The sequence below is a fragment of the Amphiura filiformis genome, chromosome 5 (genome assembly GCF_039555335.1).
Source record: "Amphiura filiformis chromosome 5, Afil_fr2py, whole genome shotgun sequence".
NCBI classification, from domain to species: domain Eukaryota; kingdom Metazoa; phylum Echinodermata; class Ophiuroidea; order Amphilepidida; family Amphiuridae; genus Amphiura; species Amphiura filiformis.
The window spans coordinates 33,636,065-33,659,248 of NC_092632.1; the positions used below are offsets into that span (position 1 = coordinate 33,636,065).

Here is a 23,184-nt window from a genome sequence, read left to right on the forward strand (position 1 = left end):
TTTTCATAGTTTTGGTATAGGACTTCAGCCTGGATGATACACTAGTACTGGAAGTCATTCCCCCAGCCATCACCAACATAGAAAACCATTTCAAGATTGATCATAATTATGTTACTGGAATAAGGAATTGGAACATAATATTATGAACTTGAACCTGTGGAATGATTTACAATGTTACAGGTGTTAATCTTGGGAAGTACACACTAATTCTTGTGGGGACCAATATTAACACGATAGAGTCAGGGTGATCCAAGTCCTTCAAATTCTGTCACATTCAAAAGTACAGGTGGTGCTTGAATGCTCTTTGGCATCCATAAACAGCTCTATACAAGGAGAACATTCAGGTAGTTATAAAAGGTAGGCCTATGTGTTATGCATACATGTGGAAGTATATCCTTCTATTTTCTCTGGAGAACAGGTTGCGCTTCTAGAGCTACAGTGGTGCAGCACTGAAAAGCTTCAGAGTTTCTCCAGCTAACCATGGGGCTACCATGCCACCCTGTTTGCACTTGGACAGGTCACTTTACTTTTATTGCCACTCTTCACCCTGGTGGGTATGGGTACCAGCATATTGTAAACTCATTGGTGCATGAGCGCAACCCTACACACTCATTCAACTCCAATGTTGGACCAGCAAGAAATACATGGAAGTGAAACAAAAAATTCTATAGGCTACTTCTTCCACCAAATTGGAACAAATTGTTGTTTTAAAAATGAATTTCTGGCTATTTTACTATGTCCAGATGGTTCACCCTAAACAAATAAGCTCATAAAATCCACTGGCTATTACAATATTGTTAGCACCTTCACTGACCCATTGATAGTCATACATGATATGCTTCTTGAAAGGAATGAACTCTCAGCCTTTTTGATTCACCTGGGGTCAAATGGTTCTCAAATAGTTCAGACTTCTCATGGGAAACATAATGAAATAAATAAAGCAATGGACAAACAACAATTTGCAAATGAATTTTTATGGCTACCCTGTATTGCCACTATTTCTCATGGGGAACTTTTAAGTACACAGGTATACCTCTTGTGGAATGCAGACCTAATTTTTCAGGCAAGGAAGTCACGCAAGGACCATGTATCAATACTGTTGAGGATGGCCAATAACTTCTTTGGACTATCACTATGAGGCAAGTCCACTAACTATTGGTATTTTGCAAGATGCAGAATTTCAGAATAGAACTGGTTCCTCGTGCCCAGGAGGGGGATGCCTTTGAGCATAGGCCTAGGCCTCAATGCAAGCTGTGGTTTTAGGTCATATTTTGGTCACTCTTGAAGCTGTATCATAGTTTTACACAAATGACTGCTCGAAGTTCTCTGCCAATCTTTCTCCATTCATAGTAACCAATTTCTCTTCCATCCAACCATTCATCTCTCTTGACCTTATGTACTTGGCCTTAACAACAGGCCAATGTTGTCCCCCATTCATTAGGGACCTGGTTAAATGACCTATGACCTTAGGACTGGCAATAGACTGAAGCTGACTTTGCATACATGGGTTGTCAACATTGCCCAACATTTTGTGTGTATCTGGGAGGTATAAAACCACAAGATACATTGGAGAATTATGCGTAATGGGTATTATTGGGTGAATGTAAAGGTTAATTGGAGGAAGTGGAAAATAACTGAATAGAGCTGAACCTCTACAACTATTGGGCCAAAAATGTCATTCATTTGGAATTCATTCATACTATCAACCATTAAGTGTCTGCAAAAATCTATGCTTTGATGGAAGTTTCCTGGAAATAATTTCGCATGGGGACTATATAGACAGACAGAGGAAGGTTACATGGAAAGAGGGAACTGGATTGGTTGAGGGAGGGGAGGACACACCTTTTGCTATCAATAGACAGTACAATTTCACCCAAATTGGGAAGACAGTGTCATGGGCCCACGATGTGTGAGACCAAATGCCATATACTACATTGATATAAAATTGGATCGGTTGAGCCCATATTTATTGGTCGAGCTATGAGTTTTAAAATATTGGCTCCAATATTTTACAACTCATAGCGAGACCAATAAATACTGGGCGTAAGGCATCCAATTTTATCATTCAGCGTGTTTATACTGAGCGTACGGCTTTTTGACCCGCTATTTTCCGGGCACAAAATACCGATCATAATCCGGCCACCGTTACCCAGCTTGTTTCTACTGAGACCAGAAAGCCGTGTCTCGCACGATGCACGGCATTTTTTCCTGTAAACCGGATACGGAAAACAGATTTCACCGAGCGCAAGGCATGACGGTTGTATCCTAAATTTAAATGTCTCACGTATGGCAGCTCATGGCATAGGACCTAATCACAATTTAGTGTTTTCGTTAATCCAAATTGCATTAATTTACCAGTGGATCTAGTAATTGGCCATTATGATAATTAATTTACAGCCAAAATATAACCAACTCATTAACTATAAAGAAGTAGGCCTAGAATAAGTTAAGTCATATCCACTTTACTTCATCAAGTTCATGCGAGTCACACATGTGGCCAGTGTAGGCCTATATAATATCAGAAAAAATGAACCTACTACATTATAGGCCTATACCCCTACTATAATACAAATAGAATATAAATTATTTTTGCAACACAAATGACCTCGACCCGGCAACCGATCACACGGCTCGTTTCTACTGAGCGGGTTACACGCTTTGACCCGGCATGATCCACCTCAAGAGGTGGATCACGAAAGGCGAGCACACATGACCCGGCAACCGATTACCCAGATCGTTTCTACTGGGCTTGTTACCCGCCATGACCCGGCACGGCACGGCATGGCACGGAATTTGGCCCTCAGTAGAAACACGCAGATTATTATGTTTTGGATCCAATATTATCACAACTTGGATCCATCAAAACATAATAATGTTAGGTATTGGGCCGGGGTATTGGGTTGTGAGTTTTGAAAAAAAAGGGCCAATAGAAATATTGACCTTCCCTCTAGCATTGTGGTACTTGTCCAATGGAGTAACCTTTTATACACCCTAACAATAAGGAAAATAACCCTAAATGATCAACATCCCATGTCTTTTGTTTTACTTTAAAAAGTTTGTTCACATTTTTTCTTTTAAAAATTAATTTTACCAGGAAACCCCATGTAAACCCCTCACAATTATTTGATACAAGCTACCATGCCTGGCTGGATTAGGAGTTGCCAGAATATTTTCATCAACATGAGGCCCTATTCAAATTTCAATGATGGAAAGGCACCCAATTCCACCTTAAACTGCTGTTACCTAAGAGCAGGTGCAACTGTTTGGAAGATACAAAAACATCCAACTGCCAACTTTGGTTTTTACATGGAAGAGTATGAGTGCGACATTATTATGACCATATTACATAGTGCTTCATATCATGCCATTCAGAAGCTCCAGAAGATTGGGCCCATCAATGTGAGGCCTTCTCCAAGACACCAAATGCTGATGAGGGGAATGGGTGTGGGAGGGGGCATGGAAGTTTTTGAAATCAATGCATTTTACAAGAATTGTACCTTAAATTATAAATTAAACCCTAACAGTATAGCGGATACTACAAAAACTACTTGATATAATGCACTGCGCATGTGTGCATCCCACAAGATGTGATGACGCAATCACCCTAAGTGATATATGGGCATGCTTTCATTGGCCAGACCATTGAAAGATCAGTGGCTAAGTGTCGCCGGCCTAGTGGCTGGCCTGCGAGTGGCCTTGGGTTCAAATCCCACCCAGAGCAAACAACTTTTTGTTTGGTTTCTATCTTTATTCCTTCCCTCTTTCCCTTCTAGTCGCCCAAAAGCCCTTGGGGCATTAGGGTTAAAACTATGAATTTTACCCTAAAACTATGAATTTTACCTTCTATTGAGGGCCCTAGGGTACTTGGCCCCTACCGAAATTATTTGGGGTGCCAGGCCCCCATGGTTCTGGAGCTACTGCCAATTTTAGAGGTCAAAATTCCCTTTTACAAGCTTTTACACTTTGTATCATCATGCATCGTCACTTGGCAAAAAAATAACCCAATTGGGCTACTAAACTGAGATATTGGCAACATTGCGTTAGCAGACCCATTAAACTTTGAATTCCAAGTTCATCAATAGGGGCATGCACAGAGAAGCAAGCAGCTGTAGAGCATATAAATAATATACTTATGGTGTCTTTTGGGGGATTATAACACCTGCTGCAAGTTGACTTTACATATCCCTGCTTTACCCTATCCCTACATGTAGCTCATATTGATCAATATACAAGAGGGCACCATTTCACTTCAGGCATCGGATGAATGGTTGATGAATGGTTGGTCTCTCAAATTGCAGAATTTGAATACCTTTGCAAGCAATATGAACATATGCCCCATATCTATTAACCTAATTAGTACCCATTCCCAGACTTTAATATCACCCCCAGGAGGACTTTTAAAAATTTTAATGAAGCAACCCCATTTCGGTGTACTTTTTCACAAGAAATTAGGTCAAACCTCACAGTATCAAATCACAGGCTGGACAACATTTAGGCTGCAATTTTGACAGTTACATTGAAGTGCAGCATTATTTTGCAAAGCACATTCTAGTTGGAATGTCATTACACAGTAAGCACCCCCTTTAAATGATTAAGCACCAAACAGTAAGTAGGTCACAATGGTTACTCTAATCCTAGCCCTAGTATAACCTCACCAAACACCTTAATATTTTATAAAATGTACTACATGTAGTGTGAAAGTTATAGCCACATTGGAGCAACTGGTGAAAGGACCAGTGGCATGGTACTGCTACTAGTACTAGTAGTAGGGTATGTGTCTGCAAAAATCTAAAGTGAAAATTTCGAAAAATCCCATTGAAATTGGTGAAAAACAACAACCGGCGCTCCCTCAATCAGACTCAGTGCTCCACCAATCAAATAACTCATGCTACACTTTTGAAATACAGCATCTAGTCCCCGGTCAAGCCCCATTCCACCCTGGGTAACCAGTTTCTGTATGCCTACTGTATTCCGAAGCTGCACACACAATAGAGTGCAGACAAGCCTTCTAACTTGAGGAATGCTAAAGACCATTCAATCAATCTGTGAAACCAATAAGATTGGTCAAAATGTGAGGAGCACACCAAGGAAAATCATGTTTTAAAACTGTTTGACTTCTCTACTCGTTGTTTCAAATATGCAATACAGCATGACAAATTCCTATCAATTCTTCCCTACTTATTCTAGGTTCCAAAATCTATGTCTCTAGTCATGAATTATTTTTGAAAATGAAAAATTAAAAACATGCAAATAAACAGACAAATAAACTTATAATAAAACAACAAATATATAAGCAAACCAAATTATATATTTATTTGCCTGTTGAAGCATCACATGACACTTGTACATCATAAACACACACACCCAGTGAAATATCAATAAATAATTAATAACAATAACTGTCAACGTTGGTTATTTTTCAGTCCCCTCATGCCCGCAGCTGTTGAAAGGAGATCAACATTATAAATCCAACATGAAAATATAATGTCAAATAGTGGCATAATTTATTTACAAAGTCAATATCTGATTAGATGGAAGCCTACAAGAATTTAATGAATTCCATAAATCAAGTTGAAAATCATTTCTCCATCCTGATACACTTGCTCCTAAACTCTTTCAAGGGAGTGATTTAAGGGCAAAAGGGTTATTTTCACATCAGAATGCAAGTCATAAACAAAAAGTGGTTTCAAAAGATTTTAAATAAAATAGATTTTATAAAACCAATGCAATGATTGTACTAATCTATTCTGGTCAGCTAAATAAATATTGTTTTGATCCTGGTGATCAAAACAGGGTCAATGCTTTAAATTCAACTTAAATGTGATATATGGAATGCATAATCCTAATCCCTTCAGTGGTATATCAATAATAACAACTGATTGGAATTTATGTTTGTTTGTTTTTGCAGCAAGATACATGACAACTGTAATATCACCAATTGCAGCGGCAGTAGCAATTTAACAGTATGGTAGTAATTCCTCAGTATCAGCAACAGTCATAGTTCTGTTGCATCGTCAGCAACAATTACAGAAACAACACAACAATGAGATATGACAATGAACTACAAAGCCAAGTGCAAAATTGGGATATGGAGCGGTGCAAGTGCAGTAAGACACTGGCCACCTGAAACATCTGAAAGAGACACATAGATAGATATGTCTGATGGACCAACCCTTATTCAAGGGGGTGGGGGACACTTGTAATAAGCACCCCCACCCCATCTGAGCCCTTATTCTACACTTTCTAATCTTTGCGCAGGTTTACGTAATGATAATGAAGCAGAAATGAGAAAGCTCAGTCAAGTAAGGCAAGTGAATTTGAATGGAAACACAGTGGTAAACATGGTAAATGCAGGTTTATGGACAAAACACAGACTAGTATTACAACTAATGGGAGCTAAGCAATAAACTTGGTATTTTTGCCTAAATCTCTCGCTGCATGCCTCTTTTCTAAATCCATACTAGGTCCCTATATATATAAAAGCTCATGTAATACACCAGTTTATTATTTAACATGGAAAGCAACATATTTATGCAAATAGTACAAAACTAAGCTACTTATCCAAAATATAACTCAACATGTTGCACAAAATTAAAACATGCACCAACTATAATGGGTTAAACAACCTAAATAGAATACCTGTAGCATTGCGGCTGTTATTATTAGTGTTATTTAAGAATAAACACTTGGTATCAATAGCTGTTTCGTTACTATAAATCTTGATCTCATCAGAATGACCTTGAACCTGATTGTCGCTTGTGTCAGAATCAGATTCATCGTACAAATCAAGATCGTGAATTTCTGAAGTGAAAAAAAAAGGTGATGGAGCAATGAAAATGAAAAAGGAAAGCTGATGTTAGTTCACAGTTAGTAGAAAATGAAACAATGAGGGAGTTACCCAGCAAACACACATTTGACAGAAAACCTTTAGATATCGGGTTATTCATAAAGGGTATAAACATTTCATATAAACATTCAAACACATTTGTTCAAACTTGCTGCAAAATATTCTTATATCATGTGTTGACATATTTTACAGTATTTACATTTGGACAAGGAGTTGTTTAAAATGTTATTGTAGTGTTTGTTTTTTATAGGAGACATTTTAAAACATTTTCATGACTTTTATGTAACCCAATATTTAAATGTTAACGTTTTGACCAAAATCAAACATTTGAAAAACATTGTTGTGTTTGATGGGTAGTGCATGAAGGCCCCATCTGTAATAACTGCCAGGTGTCGAATTTTTAGAATACAGACATTGGATTTGCCTACATGTAGTGTCTATATGGCAGCTATTGCAGATAGGCCTTCTTGCATTAGGCAAAAAAAAATAATGGTTTGTCTCAAAGCTCACGAGTGATTTGAAAACAAATGAGAAATGCATTTTTTTTTATTCCCGACTTTTTTCATGGTATTTGGAGAAAAACATTTGATTTTTGCCGAATTTTTCTGGAAAAACTAAAAAAAAAAAAAATTGAAATAAAAAAAAATTCTGCATTTCTTTTTTTCCAAATCTCACGATTTTACAAATGCGCGCGAGAGCTTTGAGACAAACCTTTTTTTTTTGCCTTATGACCTCTCAAAAAGCTTATGTAAGTTCACAGTTAGTATAAGAAAAAATGACAAACAATTATGTGGGTTGTGTAAAATAAAAATCATAAGAAACAACCAATACAGACACAACTACTATAATACATAGATTCATATAATGTGCAGTGTCAGAAAGATGTAAAATTTCCTTTTGTGATAATTTCAGAAATATGAAGCCATTTTCCCTCAAATTATAAAAATAATACAATTTGACTTTCATTGCCAGTTAGTGCTAACTAAAGGATTAGGATTTAGCTATGCTTCATTTGGCAAAACAGGATAATATTTTTTCAATCCTAAAAAATAGTGAAGAGTAGGGTGGCTTTTTAACTCCTTTTGAACAAGCTGGGAGATAATTTGATACGCAAGATATTCCCTTTTACCCTCTTGAAATTGAAATTACGAATACTATGGACACCATGGTAACATTTATACAGTCATGGTTACAAAAACCTTGGGATTTTCATAATGGCACTACAAGTCCAAGTTAGTGATAAATGCCAACACAAGAAACAAAGTTTTACAGGGAAATATTCAAAAGAAGGAATGTAGTATCTTTTAGAACCCTGTTTACACCAGCAAACAGACGCTATTCGATTTTGACTTATTCACACACAAAGTCAGTGCCAAGTATAGCAGCACAGTCACTATTCACGGTCAGTTTAGCAATGTTGCTTGGAAGCATCTTTAAAACAAATTCAATTCGACCTAAGTCGCAATCAAATTGTGTGATTTGTTGGTGTAAAAACTCAGAGGAATTCATTGGATTTTTCTCAAGTGTCCTCTGAATAAGGATTTTTAAAGATATGTTCAAATTTTCATGAAGGCAACCTCAATTAACTGACTCAAATAATAATTATTTATGATACTTCTCCTTCAAAATCAAATCTTTTGAGGTTGAAATCGAATAAGCCTTTTTGAAGAATGGCGGACAGAATAGGAGGGCGATATTCAGTTTACCTAAACTGAACATCACCCTCCTACTATGTCCACCATTCGTCAACAAGGCTTATTGCAACTTTATCAGTGTAATTACCTATTTGTCCTCCAGATGCGTCTCGATACACCACAGCAGAAGTTGGACGACTGCTATGACCATGTCCATCACCTGATGAGGTTAGTGATGATGTATGAAATGAAAAAGAATAAGACACACTAAATTAAATGCTACATGTACAGCTACACATGAATGAATGCTACATGATATTGGTATGAATGAAAAAAATTGCAAGGCCTCAAAAAATTGTTTGATTGGCATAACAAACAAAAAAAGAAATTTAGGGTAGGTAGGTCAGGATCTTATTTCTTTTACTTTTAAAGATATAAATTGCATCGGATAAAGGCATTAGAACTTGTTTCTCCTTTTTAAAAATTTAATTAATTAATAATCTATTTTTTTTGCACAAAAAAAAGTCAGGGTCAGGCCTAATTTTAGGGTCGGTTGGGTTACGCCAATCAAACAATTTTTTTAGGCTTAAGTAATGGTCAGTAATATTTGTTTTGTCTTGATTTATTTTTTATTTATTTATTTATTTCTTATTATTTATTTAGTGCATCGGCACTATTGGGTTCTCGCCTGGTCTCTGACCGAATTGTTATAAACATATGTATAAGTGTCAAACAACATAAATTGATGTCACATTATTGTTCCTGCAACATTCAAAGGGAAAGGGATTGAAGTGTCACTTCACACCAACTCAAAGTAGCATGTCATATTTTTTTGTTGGAAAATGCTTAAATGGTATTTCGTACTCAATATGATGCGATCAAGCAAAATCAGTCGGAACTCGGAAATATTGAAAAGGATAGTAAGAAGCATTTGCAAGGTTGCATTTTGCAGAAAACCCCATTGAAATTGAACAATTAATTCCAAAGATATGAGCAATTCAAGAGTAATATAAGAAGAAACAAAAGGAAATATTGCCGTCGTTTGGCTATATCTCGAAATCAATATTTCCGAGTTCCGACTGATTTTGCTTGATCGCATCACATATTTGGGATATTCTGAAATAAATGAAGGGCAAAATAAAATCTTATTTCTGTGAAATATGATAGCCCAATGAAGATTTTTGTGAGAAGATATCTTTGGTTATTGAGCAACAGCTGGCACCATGTAGCGATATTTATTCCAATCCCAACTTGCCCATGTTTGTTACAACATTTACTCCCAGTCCCATGTAGCCTACAGCCACCAAATACCTATTGATATCACTAGGTCAGATCTTGGTCAAGAAAAGGCATGTTAAGCACAAAATGACATCAAAGAAATTTGCCGATATAATTATGAGATTGTACATGAGAGTGTTGTAAAAGCACCCCGCAAACATGCGTTACTTTTGTAAGGATTTCAGTTACTGTTGCTTTCTTTGTATGTTACTTTTGTAAGGATTTCAGTTACTGTTGCTTTCTTTGTATGTGCGAACAGTAATTTCTTTCCTTCTACTAAAACAATTAAAAAGACAAACAAACAAACAAAATTAGTCCTGTACATGAACTAAGACAAAACCTTTGGAAACAGGAAGTACTCGTATCTACACACCTCAACTTTTAACATGCTAATAAGCAATTTTTTTGAAACACAATTGACTTACTTGAAATTGAATCATAATGACTAAATGATTGAATGCTTTCATTTAAGGATTATACAATCTGTGTGTACATATGAAACAAGCTGTACATTACATAATGGTAGAGTTTACAATTAAATTGTTAGGATTTAACAAATTTGTTTCATTTACAACATTATGTACCCATGACCCCATACAATGGGTATTACAACTTAACTACTTTAAAATTCTTTTCTGTTTTTCTGCTGTTTGTACAATATCCGCTATCACAGACTAATATAATTTCTTTGCAAGAAAAGGAAGTTGTAAAATGACTGAAAATTGCTTAAATTTCCACAAAACCACAAATTTTTCTGGATCCTCCCAAACAAATAATCTTGATATCATTGTCTGACAGCTATATGACATGGTTGGTTTATAGTTTTATTATAAGTGTAGGTGGAGGCTTCAGACAATTTGGCACAAGAACTTATCCTCACCCCCTGGCCACCATGATAGATATCTTGGAGGCTCAAATTTTGTCTCCTTCATAAGATTATCTTGGTCACCACCGGAGGCTTGGTGGTCATCATCATCATAAACTCACTCTAAAGTACTCTACAATTGACCCATATTAAACTTGTGGTAATTGTAATTATTGGTCTCAATTGCTAGGTTGGGTGGTGCTCAACAACTTTTCCAAGTTTTAAATTAGGCTTCACTCAAGTTTAAAAATAACTTTTATTTGGTAAGTTTTAGTTTTGATTTGTACCACAATAGACTAGAAGCTACTGGAGTAATGTAAAGTGTACTTTCTGCTCACTTCTGTCTGTACTGGTCAGTTTGGTCGCAAGCTCTGGCAACAATTTGGATTGTTAAAAGGACTTAAATGCTGGTGGAGGCAAAAATGATACAAAATGATCCACTCTCTCCATTTACTGCATTTGAATTGTGAGGCAGATGCAGTGGATGACAATGCTCTCGCGGCCTGGTCTGATCAGGGTATGCCTGGCTGTCTGTATACCCTACCCGGCCTACCTGGGCATCATGGGAGGACAATGTCTGACATTAAATGATTCACTCAGTTTAAATAAGAAATGTACATTAAAAAAATGAAAGTTGTAGTATTAATTGCCTGATTAGAGTTTCCTAAATTGAATGACTAGTTGTACAATAGAACTGCTTTGATCTGACCATCAGATGCCAAGATGCTACAATGAAGCTGAGGCCTCACTGGGCACCAGCACCAATGCCCAATCCAGCCTGCAGCAAATAGCAGCACAGTGGTTTGGCCTAAATTCATGGTTTATGGTCATTATCAAGGGCTATTTATTGCATGTGTCTCTCCATGAAAGGTACCCCATCATCTTATTTGTGCATTGCTCTATGGCCCATTACATGTCTGCAATTCAAGCGATAAATTGCATGCCTTCAACTAGAACTACCAATGCCTTGTTGGTCACCAAGATTGCAATATAAGTCCATTGCCACCAGCTATTATTTTGCGGCAGGTATTTGCTCATGCACACTTGTTGTACAAGGTGTTTAAGGCATACAAAGTCAACAATGGATAAGTGTCACTTTCTCTTAATGTTTACAATGGTGCAACCGTTTGTTTTCTTCACATGCTTAACATTTCTTTTGTGAGCTAGGTATGCGACAGTTCGCGACCGCCCTGTGCAAGTAAAATTGTTTCAAGTTAGACATTTTTTGGCTACTTAAACCCAGAAAATGAAAGTTACCATTAAACTTGTATGATGAAAACTGGTCGGACTGCAGACAACCATAAAAGTGGTTATGATATTAAAGAGGATGCATAATTATATTTGCAAGTGATTTTTAAATATAGCTGAGTATTGATTTTAAAACAGGAAATAATTTAAATGTTTAACTGTATACTGAACTTCACTACACATACTAGGGTCAGTGGTGTAGTGGGGGAGAGACAAGGGTGGTATCTGCTCCATCCCCAGTAGAAACATCTTGCTGCCATTAAATCTTAGATTTTTTGATCATTTTTGTCAAATTTGGCCCCTCCTGAAAGTCCCCTTGCGCTCCCATTCCGTAACCCCCTCCCTGAAAAATCCTAGTAAAGCCACTTCCAAGAATATATCTCAAAATTTGATTCCATGATCTTGTATCTAGACATATACCTCTAAACTTGTAAACGTGACTCAAAAAATAAACCCAAGCATTTTGACCAAGTAATTCATGCTTAACTTGGATGGAATAAAAAAGGTATTTGACCCATAAATGGCTGTTAGATTGAGCCAGTTAGTTTATCAGACTAGTATCCCAGCAATTTATAAAGATGTGATTTTAGGTTGATGAATTACTTAATTCCAATTGGTCAATGACCTGCAATTTACTACCAGATTGCCATTGATTTGCTTAATCCTTCTTAGCAACTATTTCTATGGATACCGTTTATTTTGCGGTTTTTGTAGCAAATAATGATCAAAGGTATCACCAGCAAAAGGCGTGTGGAATTACTTGCTCGACAGCTGGTGGGGGAATTGGGAACATTTGAAATCTACTCTTTCAGTTTTTCTTGAATAAATAATCATTGAAACTGTAAACAAGAAAATTGGGTAAAATTAGGAAAGTACAAAAGCCATAAAAGTCCATATCTTCCCCCCCACATAACTTCAAGCATATTTTGCATGAGGTACGGTACTGGTGCTGCACTTTCTATGTATACAGATAAAAGTGGCTCAAATAGAGTGTTAAAAATTATGCTGAGAAAAAATGTTTTAAAAACTATGTTTAGATACCATTTCTACAACTTACAAAAATGTATCGCTTATAGTTAAATATCCAACATAAAAATGATACTAAAATAATTTGTTAACATCCATGGCATAAAAAGGACTCATGTTTGTGGTTGTTACTAGAACATAATGAAATGTTGTACAGTAAAGCTTCTTTGAAAGCTTTCTGCCAATATTTTGCTAACTTTCAACATTAACCAAATCTCTTTCCATAATATTTTAACATGATTTTACTAGCAGTAAACACACTAATTTGTTAGTACATGTAATCAATAAGAACTTGGCATGATTTTAAATATGAGGGCAGTATACTAGGTCACGACATGAGGAACATTCTGAAAGAATTCCAAATCCACAGAATCATGGAATATGGCCAAGCAAGATCAATTTAATTAAAGAAATGTTCTTTTCTTGATTTTTTTCTTCTTACAATTAAATTTTAAGTACTTCCATTTCCATATTTTAAATACCCATCAGCAATGTTCACCATTGGCTTGTCTGGTGGTGTGTACCCTAAGCTTTGCATCCCGGCTTTGCATAATATGGTGGCTCCTGTTTAACAGGTTGTGTATAAAATTTGGTACATGTATTATGAGAATCTTCGGGTCTGTGATCCATAAATTCAAAAATACACAGAAAGAAATATAACTGTAATCAATTCTAGTGTGAACTTTGGATTGCACACCTCAGCATTCTCATAATACAACATTGACATTGCTTAAGGGGGTACTACACCCCTCGATAAATTTGTGTCTATTTTTGCATTTTTCTCAAAAACTAATAACACAGCGGTAACAAAAGTTACCTATATTATAGGGGCAAGGAATCAATTTACTACACTGGAATTTCAGTGACCCATGACAAGCGGTTCGTTATTTATGATAAGAAAAGAGGTACCGCTAGGATGTACCTCATTTCCAATCATATATACTGAACCGCTTGCCTTGAGTCACTGAAATTTCAGTATAGTAATTGAATTCCTTGCCCCAATAATATACATAACTTTTGTTACCAGTGTGTTATTATTTTTGAGAAAAATGCAAAAATAGTCACAATTTACCACAGGGGTGTAGTACCCCTTAATCCCATCAAGTTCACCAACTGAGGGTGCAGAAAAGCTGAGACAATAGTAATACATTTGTGTAAATCATTCCGAGTTCAATTAAAAAAGGTGGTGTTTTCTAGTGTTAATAAACTTCAAAACTTTTGTTATGTGACTATTTGTTTTTAACAGAAAGTGGTGCTGACAAAAAAGGAAGCAGGGCAGGGCCAAGAAACTTATTTCCGTTTTACTATTTCACTTGGCATAATGAAACTATATCCCAATCAACTATATGAACCTATGAGTGGGTGGGTTCAAATCCTTCCACACCCTAAAGAACAAAACCAACCCCATTTTTAAATCTCTACTTCATGGAATTCAATACTGAGTTTTGTAAGTAGGAGTTGATCCACTCCAACCACAAAGTTTCAGTGGAGATTTATGGCAAATTACACAAAATACGACTTACTTACTTGAATTACCATTGAAGTGAAAATCAACACCAAAGAAAAATAACAAAGATGTCAACAATATTGTTGCGGCATTGCACCCAAAATATACAAGCCTAAATAACAAGTTAACTTGCATTTCATCACACATTGAGTGGGAGGGGGATAACAGTATTGAAATTTGGGTACAAATATTGATACACATCCAATTATTTCTTCCCAAACTATCTTATTTCAATCAAATAGTTTGACTATTAAATCATATAATCCTTGCAATTTGTTGTGGAATTTATTTATTGAACAAGGTTGTTAAACCAGACCCTCCCACCATCACCCTACTAATACTATGATACTCCTAACACACTGCCAGTGTTGAAAGATCTAAACCTGCTATTACTACAATCACTTCCTCTTTTTCTGATATCTTCTCTCTGATGGTTGCCGCCTATTTACATGTACAGTGTGTATAGTAGGTGGGCTAATATCAAGGTCTTAAGAAAGCCTCAGGGATGTATCCTCATTTAAGGACAATCTCTTTAAGAACCAGCAATTTCCTGCATGAGCTATAAGACACTTTAGATTGATTAAAGTGATTTTGTTTTTATATTATTGCCAGATTTGGTGTGGCTGTTCAATAATTTCTTGGAATTGAAGAGTCAAAGGGCATTTTCCTTCTGCAAATTATAAGATGCATATTTGTAGCTGGACTTGTATTTGTAAACACTTCTTATATCTGCTTGACATCGTTATTTGCATCCACACACTCACCCCCCATCTTTGTTCTTGTATGAACTTAAATTATGCAATAAATAATATGATGTATAAATTGACAAGAGCGACAACAAAACTTGGTACAGGAAGTTTGTTAAAATTAGGACATGTTTGAGCAGGGGGTAAAACAATTTGTAAAGTGATAGAGCTGTATAACTACAGCCATCCTTTCAAAACTTGAGGTCTTGCGGGGAGAGATTTTAGTTATCATTTTACACAAAAAAGGGGTCATTGGATTGGCTAAGAAGCCAAAAAGGTGCAGTATGCAGGGTAGTACTCTGATACCCCTTGTAACGCTTGAAACTCGCTTCGCTCGCTATTCGAGAGCGTCGCGGTTTGTGAACAGGGCTAGTGCTAGGCCTATATGCAGGGTCATTCAAGGAGATTTGCACTTAGGAAGTTAGGGTGTCATAGAAAAGAAAAATTGCATATATAACTAAGGAGGGGTCCCATTTTACCCTAGCTTCATCAAGTATTAATAAATACTTTAAAATCAGGGTATTTTCTGTAAGTTGTAGACTGTTTGTCAACATACAGTGAAACTCCTGGGAAACCCAGCGCCAAGGCCAAATATGTGATTACCTTTCTTGTTTCCTGCTTTCTTTCTTTCCCAAGTCCATTGACATTTTAAATACCTGTCTAGACTGAAAAGTAAGAATTTCACACCAAAAATCTGCTACTTTTGATTCAGTAACTATCATACAAGACTTAACAGCAAACATGTTGATGCTATAAAAGGGTTACAAGTTGATCATTTTCCAGTTGTACAGAATAAGATTATGTGAGAATGCTTTTTTCTCTACAAGTTTGTGAAAAGTTAATTTTCGGATTTGGGCATCACGATGAAGAACATTTTTTAATAAACTGTAATAATTTTATGCAAATATCATCAAAATGTGAAGCAGGCCAAGTTACAGATGAAATTAAAACAAAAACTATAATATGGATTTGAATGGTAAAATAGCTCAAAACAACTTTGGTGACATAGTTTGGTGACATTTGCTTGAGGTTGAACAACTCCTTGACCAGCTTCTGGCAAGGTTAGATATTAGACCTATTATACCAAATTGAAAGTTTATTAAAAACAAAATAGTCATGTAAAGTTTCGATTTGTACCTTGAGGATTTGTAACACATCTTGAAGTGGACTGTTTGATGAGAAAGTGTTAACTGGTTTTAAGGAGTATGTTAGGGTATTTATCAGATCAAATACCTTTTATGACAATTTTTACAATTCACAACTGTACAAAAATTGCTTTTTATAAACCAATTGGTTTTATACCAGTAACCCCAGTCATAGATGTCTTGTCCAGCACATGCTTTACACGCATGACTGTAACGAAAAAGTACATCTTGGTGTCCCATGTATCTTGGGGTTGCAACAACCAGTGACCATCATTGGGCATCCAAACCAACATAGTTAAAAGGAATTGGTAAATGACAAACAGAGATGGAACGTTGTAGAGCAATGATACAGGAACAGCGAAGTACACAAAAGTGCAACTAGCCACTGTAATGATGGTGAACTCTGTATGGACCTTGCAGTCTTAAATAACCATTATTGTAGGTTTTTATCCTGTTACCTCATCACTTGAAAATGATATGATTTAGAAATGATAGGCTATGACATTGCTGGATTAACTGTGTTTTATAGTGCATACATTTTCTTTTTCAAATACAGATCTTTTCGTAATTATGTAAATGGGTTTTGAAGTTGAACTGAATTTTGAAAAGGTGACATATTTCCATTAATATGTTTGGATCTATCTACAATCAATGAAAAGGGGGTTCAAATTGAGGTAAATTTGGAATCAAAATATCCTTGTGAAGAATTTGTCAGCTACACAGGCAAGAAAACAAACAACATTTATAAAGATATTGAATAAAAATAGTTGATTATATGAGACAATGTTTTTAACCAAAACAAACAAAAGGGAGTGAAAAATGCAATATGAACAGGGCAGTTATAAAGGAAAGATGGGGGGGGGGCATAACGAAACAAGAAATGAGCCAACTCTAAATGTGATGATCACACATCATTGCTCTCACCTTTCCTTCTCAAAAAGTAGATGTTTGAACATGACCATGAATTGTGTGCAAGTGCTAACAATTACAGACATGCTGTACCAGGTAATAGATCTCTAGGCTATATCCTGTGTAGCTCTGTGAATGTCATGTCTACTGCAAAACAACACTCATTGTTGTGCAACCTTCATGTTAATTCTGACCTTTAATATCATATGAAATGTTATAGCATTTGTAAACATCCTATAAATCTGCCCATATCAAGCAAACTTGAAGAGATAGAGGGTAAGCAACATGTGCATTGGATTTTATTAACCCTAACACTGACACTGACAGGGCTTGGTGCTGAGAAAGGAAGTTTTAAAGGAAGAAATGGACAAAGAAGTTTGTTTCCCCCAGGATTCGAACCCCAACCTCTCGGGTGCCAAGCAAGCCATCAGTGACCAGTAGTCGCAGGGGTCTCGCTGGTGTGGCCAAGGAAACCGTGCGTATATTTGACATTTTGAAAAAAATGGTATTTTAAGAGGCCTATCAGAGAGACTGTGTGATTCAAAGTACTGAACAGTGAAAAGGATGGATTCTTCAGGCTTCAATGGGGGGGGGGGGACTTTTGTTTTAAATATGTAATACAAACTGTCCCGGATAGCCATACACCTCAAATAATTATCTTCTATCAATACGGATATGCCTAACACCATACCAAACATGGAGTGATTTGCATTATGCCATTGCCCTGCAGATTCCTTGCGACAGCTAACATCCTCAGGCCAACATTGTACTAGTCAGATTGTTCATATCCAACCTTATCAATCTTCTTATAAATCTGGGGTCTACAAACTATTGGCAAATATCAGTCTCAGGTAAACCAACATGGAACTGGATGTCTTCAGGGTGCAACAACTTAATATTTTTTTTGATGCAAATTTTTGCAGCAACCCTTAGCCTACATGGGAGGAACTTGTTCCACTAAAATAAAAACCATGCTATAGCATTGGAATTTTAAGCCTGGCTGTGCCATTTGCCATGTCTGGTCTATAAAAAGGACTTTCCAGAATGACCAAAATTTTGTTATTTTCCCTACAAACTGTCAACATTTTACTCAAGGAGTCCCAACTTCTTTTTTGATATATTTTATATTTTGGCACTTGCATTGATCAAAAATTGGTCATGTCTCACTGAATGACCCCCATTCATAGGCCCTTCGTACATAGTGACCCCCCCCCTTTGGAGTCAAAACTCTTATCGAAGACTCCTAGTGTTAAATCGCTGCCTGCACATCCGTCACTTTGAAAGTTACTCATCTTACATTGACCCTTACTATAACCTTAGCTAACCCTTTAATCCTCACCCTAAAACTAACACTCTCAATGGGAAATCAAAGGATGCATAATTTTATACAAATGCATGTCTACCTATTTTGCATTTAGTACATTGGGTGGTTCCACTTGAAAATCATACTCCCACTGTGGATGATTTTGGAATTAAAACAAATTTGTCAAATTTTAGGTTAAATTATGCAAAATGCAATTGCAACTGGAATTCAAAAATTTCAAAAATTTTCAGATTGAAAAATGTTTCAACATATTAAACTGCTGGGTTGATCATAAGGTGCAACTGGAATTGAGATGGCAGTGAAATCTTCTGCAACGGGTATGTGGATTATAAATGGAATAACACATTTACATCTTACACTAGACTCTTGCGATTTAAAAAAACATGTTTCTGTGTAAAAAGGCAAATGTTGACAATTAGCATGTTTCTACTGAGCAGACGGTTGCGGGTTAATTCGAGTGAATTCGGGGTGATGCGAGGAATACGCGGTAACGGCCCCAGCAGAAACAGATCGGGTGAAGGTGAATGCGCGGTAATGCGAGTGAATCCGCCAACCACCTATTGAGGTGGTTAATAGTGGTTATCGTGTAACGTTCGCAGTAGAAACAGTACGGGTGACGATTTTGCGGGTGACACCGGAAGTTAGCCTATTATAATACAGTGTGAGCATTCAAAATCTGACCTTGAAAGGTCACAAAAACTATTTGCTGGACTTCCGCCTTCCCCACTAAATATGTGGGTAGTGAATTGTTACCCTGCATTAACAGCGCAGTAGAAACGACCCAGTGAATGCGAGAGGATTGAAATGCGGGTGAAGGTGAATTCGCGGTAATGCGAGGTGCTCAGTATAAACACGCTCAATTTGACAATGTAGGCCTACATCCGTCCAGTAGCCAGGTACAATCAGGTGTGAGTGAGTGCCAAAAATGTTACTGCACTTTAAATGGTCAGTGTACATGGTTGGCATAAATGGAAGAGACAAAGCTGATTGTACTTTGTTGGGTTGACTTGACTTGACAAGGCCTGGTTGCCAATGTCATAATACATCATATGGGTTTGATCAAGGCTCTGTTATATCAAGAATTAGAGCATTATACTAATGCATACAGCATTATGTACCAATGTACACAAGGGGGGAAAAGTACATCCAAGGTCAAAGTAATAGCAATATTCAAATAATAGGAATAATCAGGTTCCTTACATTTGGGGATGTTTAATTTTAGGATTTTTGATAAATGAGCAAATTGAACCAGCAAAGGTGTCACTAAAGTGACAATGTTGTTTAACAAGCTAACAATGAATTGCACAATTAAATTCACAAATCTGTGCTGCCAAAAACTTCCTGTACTTTGACAAAAAATGTCACATTCATAGTCTACAGTGAGGAAGAAATAGATAGGCCTACAGGGAAAGATTTATCTATCCTTGTAATTTTAAGTAACATTTTTAGGTTTTAAACATACTTTCTGTTTAAATCCAATAGTCTTATCAATTTATGTTTTTAGAAAAAAGTGGCCTGTTTATTTATTTTATTTTTTCATTTATCTTGCAAAGTACTAGAAATGTACATCATTTTACACTACCAGCCTAACTACATCTCAACTTCTTCACACTGTTCATATCAGCCCAGACAAAAGCTAGATCTTGGCGTTATTCAAAACCCCAATACATCTGGATTTACAGGCACGTTTTTAATCCAGACAAATTCTGGGCTAGCTCGCTACCGGAAATGGTTGTATCTTTTGACTAGCCATTGAGCATGGTGAGCACACACTCCTCTTGCTACAACCCTTTCCCAGATGTCACATTGGTATAATTTACAAGGTGATGAATGCTGATGGCTGTGATCTGACACTGCATGGCCTGGCCAAGAGATGAGGCAAGAGTGAGGGCACTTTCTTGCTGTGATCAATGATCATAGATGCACAAGGCTGGTGTTTAAATGTAGGAATACTCAAATAATCCATATCAGAGGGGGCAGGACATAGTTCCCATGAACAGAAATGATCTGATTTGGTGTGAAACATTTGAAAAAAAACTGACATGTTAGTTATGAATAAATATATTACAATACAAGAATCAGCAGCTTTTTCTTTCAAAATTATGATATTTTTTATCAATCATATTTTACAGCCAGGAAATATTAAGGGCAAGTTTTCTTACATATTAATCTGGTATATCCTTTGATTTAAGCTGCCACAGATGTGAAACTATAGTCACCACAGAATGCAGAAGTTATGTAAGGAAGGATAATGTAACTAACTGACAAGACTATAGGGCCAAGATGAACAATGACATAATGTACAAATAGGCTAATTCATCAAATCAGGCAACAACATCAGATTAGCAACATTTTATGATGGGAGATGCAATTCCGATTGTAACACATGATGTTTTCTACCTCACATGAAACCTCATCACTCAAGTATTCTTAGTCCAAGTCTTGTGTTACTTTGCTCAAGCAGTTTGGATTCTAGGCACAAAATGTGCATCCCATTAGCCCATAGAACACAACTTCTGGGGTGGGTGGGGGGGGGGGGTGTACCACCAAACTACCATGTTTTTGTTCTACTGCCTAAATGAAACATATTTTGGACCTAAAATTTCACGGGGTTCAATATGAGAATAAAAGTTCATCTGATACCAACATCTGTATCTGATGGGGTAAAGTGGGGGGATGACACTGCTAATTGGGTCACCCATCTTCAGTTCATCTGAATGTGATTATTTTAATTGGGCAAATTTGTTTAGATAAATCAAAACTTCACACGTGCCAAACATGTAATATTTTCATTCAGCTATTTAAAATTGTTTGTGTATGGTAGTTACATGTAAAGAGGCCTAAAAGCCTTTCTTCTTAATTTATGGACAATTTCAAAAACAGCATATTTTAACCATGAATGAAGAGATTTAAACATGTTGTGAATGGACATCAAAACAAGTTTTTATACCTCGTCAACAATGCTCTTTTTGAATCGAATATTTCAGAGAAACCATTCTTCATCATCAACGCTGTAAATGCTGTTGGTAGACTGACTGATGATTATCTAGTGTTTCTAGATGTTGTCAACGTCCTTTTTGTCCTATGTGATGGTGTTTTAACTACTTTGAACCTATGAACTTCTCACTTCATATAGAACCCATCAACAATATTGAACATTCCTACATGTACAATTTGCCAAAGCCTACCAGAGTTGCCATACCCCTGATTTGGCAACCCAATTGGGTGACTTTTGACAATCCACTCGCACAGCATTTGACTATTTCCTGTCCCATGGAAACCAATGGTTAAAAACAATATTAAAATGGGTGACTTTTCAACAGTGTCTCCCACAACTTCCGGTAGTTTTCTATCCCCATAGATACCAATAGTTAAGTGAAAAATTGCGTGATTTTTTAATATTTGACCCACAGGATGTAGGAGTTCATTCTATTATTCTTTTGTACCCTTTCCTCTGAAGGGGGGGGGGGTATAGCCACATAAAATTTCTTTAAATTTCTCTCAATAGGTACGGCCATAATCCCATTATTTATTCTCAAAATACCAAGGGTAAATTTTGTTTTCTATATGAAAATATCGGGTACTTCTATATCAAATTATGAAATTATATGAACACAAATGTTTTCAAGATTTTGCATGTGTTGGACTTCGCACTTTTGTTTTGAAGGGATACGCAAAGTGTGTGAACGCGTACACGTTCTATCTTTGTGTTAAAGTAAACCCTGTTGACCCACAATTCTGGCTGAAAATTAGTGGCAACCCTGAAAGCCAACACTGTACCTATATTTCAGTCTGTCAAAAAACTGATGACATCACAATCCTCAATGTCAGTCACATCCAGTGCCAAATGTATCACATTTCCCTGCATGTTGTGGGGTGGATTACAGAAAACCCACAGCTTCCTAAAACACTATATTCAAAATCAAAAACCAATGTTTTCTTTGTCATCTTTAGTAAATACCCCCAGCATTCTTTATAAATGCATCAGAAAGCTGGTATACAGGTATTGATAGGTTAGTGGGTGGAGATTTGGCAAACCCCAAATGCCCCTAATTATTTCAAACTGAACTTTCCAATATGTTTATAGGCTGAATCACTCATGAAAGGTTCAAAATGTCATTTGTACCTTTGCCTTCATCTTTTGTCTTAGTTGCCAGGGCAACATATGCTAGTGTTTATCAGCAAACACAAACATACACAATATAGAAAGTTGGCAGATTTTAGGCTGTAAATTTTTATTCAGTTACTTGTCGTTTCATTACAGGAGTTTTGATTCAAAAGGGATTGGTATAAGCTTACTGGATTCTTCCTTCTCCCACTCATAGTATACAATTTCATTAATCATTTGAATAAGGTAATGGTATGTTTTTCAACCACAAATTCCAAGTAACTGTTATGTAAACACATTATCCTGAATTACTTTCAAATGATGACTTCCTATGAAAGTGAATTTTGAAGTGCCCATACAACAATGTAATGTCGCTATTAATACATTTTTTTGAATAAAATTGTGATAAAATTGGGAGAACATCATGGTTTTCGTTTGAATATTATCTTACAGGGGAGGGAAACCCCTTCAGTATGTGAAAAGGGGTTTTCTTCTTGCAACCAAGCAAGTAACTTATGCTACACATTTAGGTGTTGAAAATACATAT

At 36.5% G+C, this 23,184-nt stretch overlaps 1 protein-coding gene across 9 annotated transcripts in view; it reads right to left on the minus strand.

Moving 5' to 3' along the window:
* LOC140153011 (tubulin polyglutamylase TTLL5-like) overlaps positions 1–23,184 on the minus strand; it is a 181,574-nt gene that overhangs the window by 40,935 nt on the left and 117,455 nt on the right. For 8 of the 9 annotated variants that reach the window (XM_072175590.1, XM_072175586.1, XM_072175587.1 and 5 more), the window contains one exon: positions 8,630–8,701. The exons of the other annotated variant lie outside the window; for it this stretch is intronic. In XM_072175590.1, the coding sequence (XP_072031691.1) occupies positions 8,630–8,701 (72 nt within the window). The remainder of the gene's footprint in view (positions 1–8,629; positions 8,702–23,184) is intronic. 9 annotated transcript variants of the gene reach the window in all.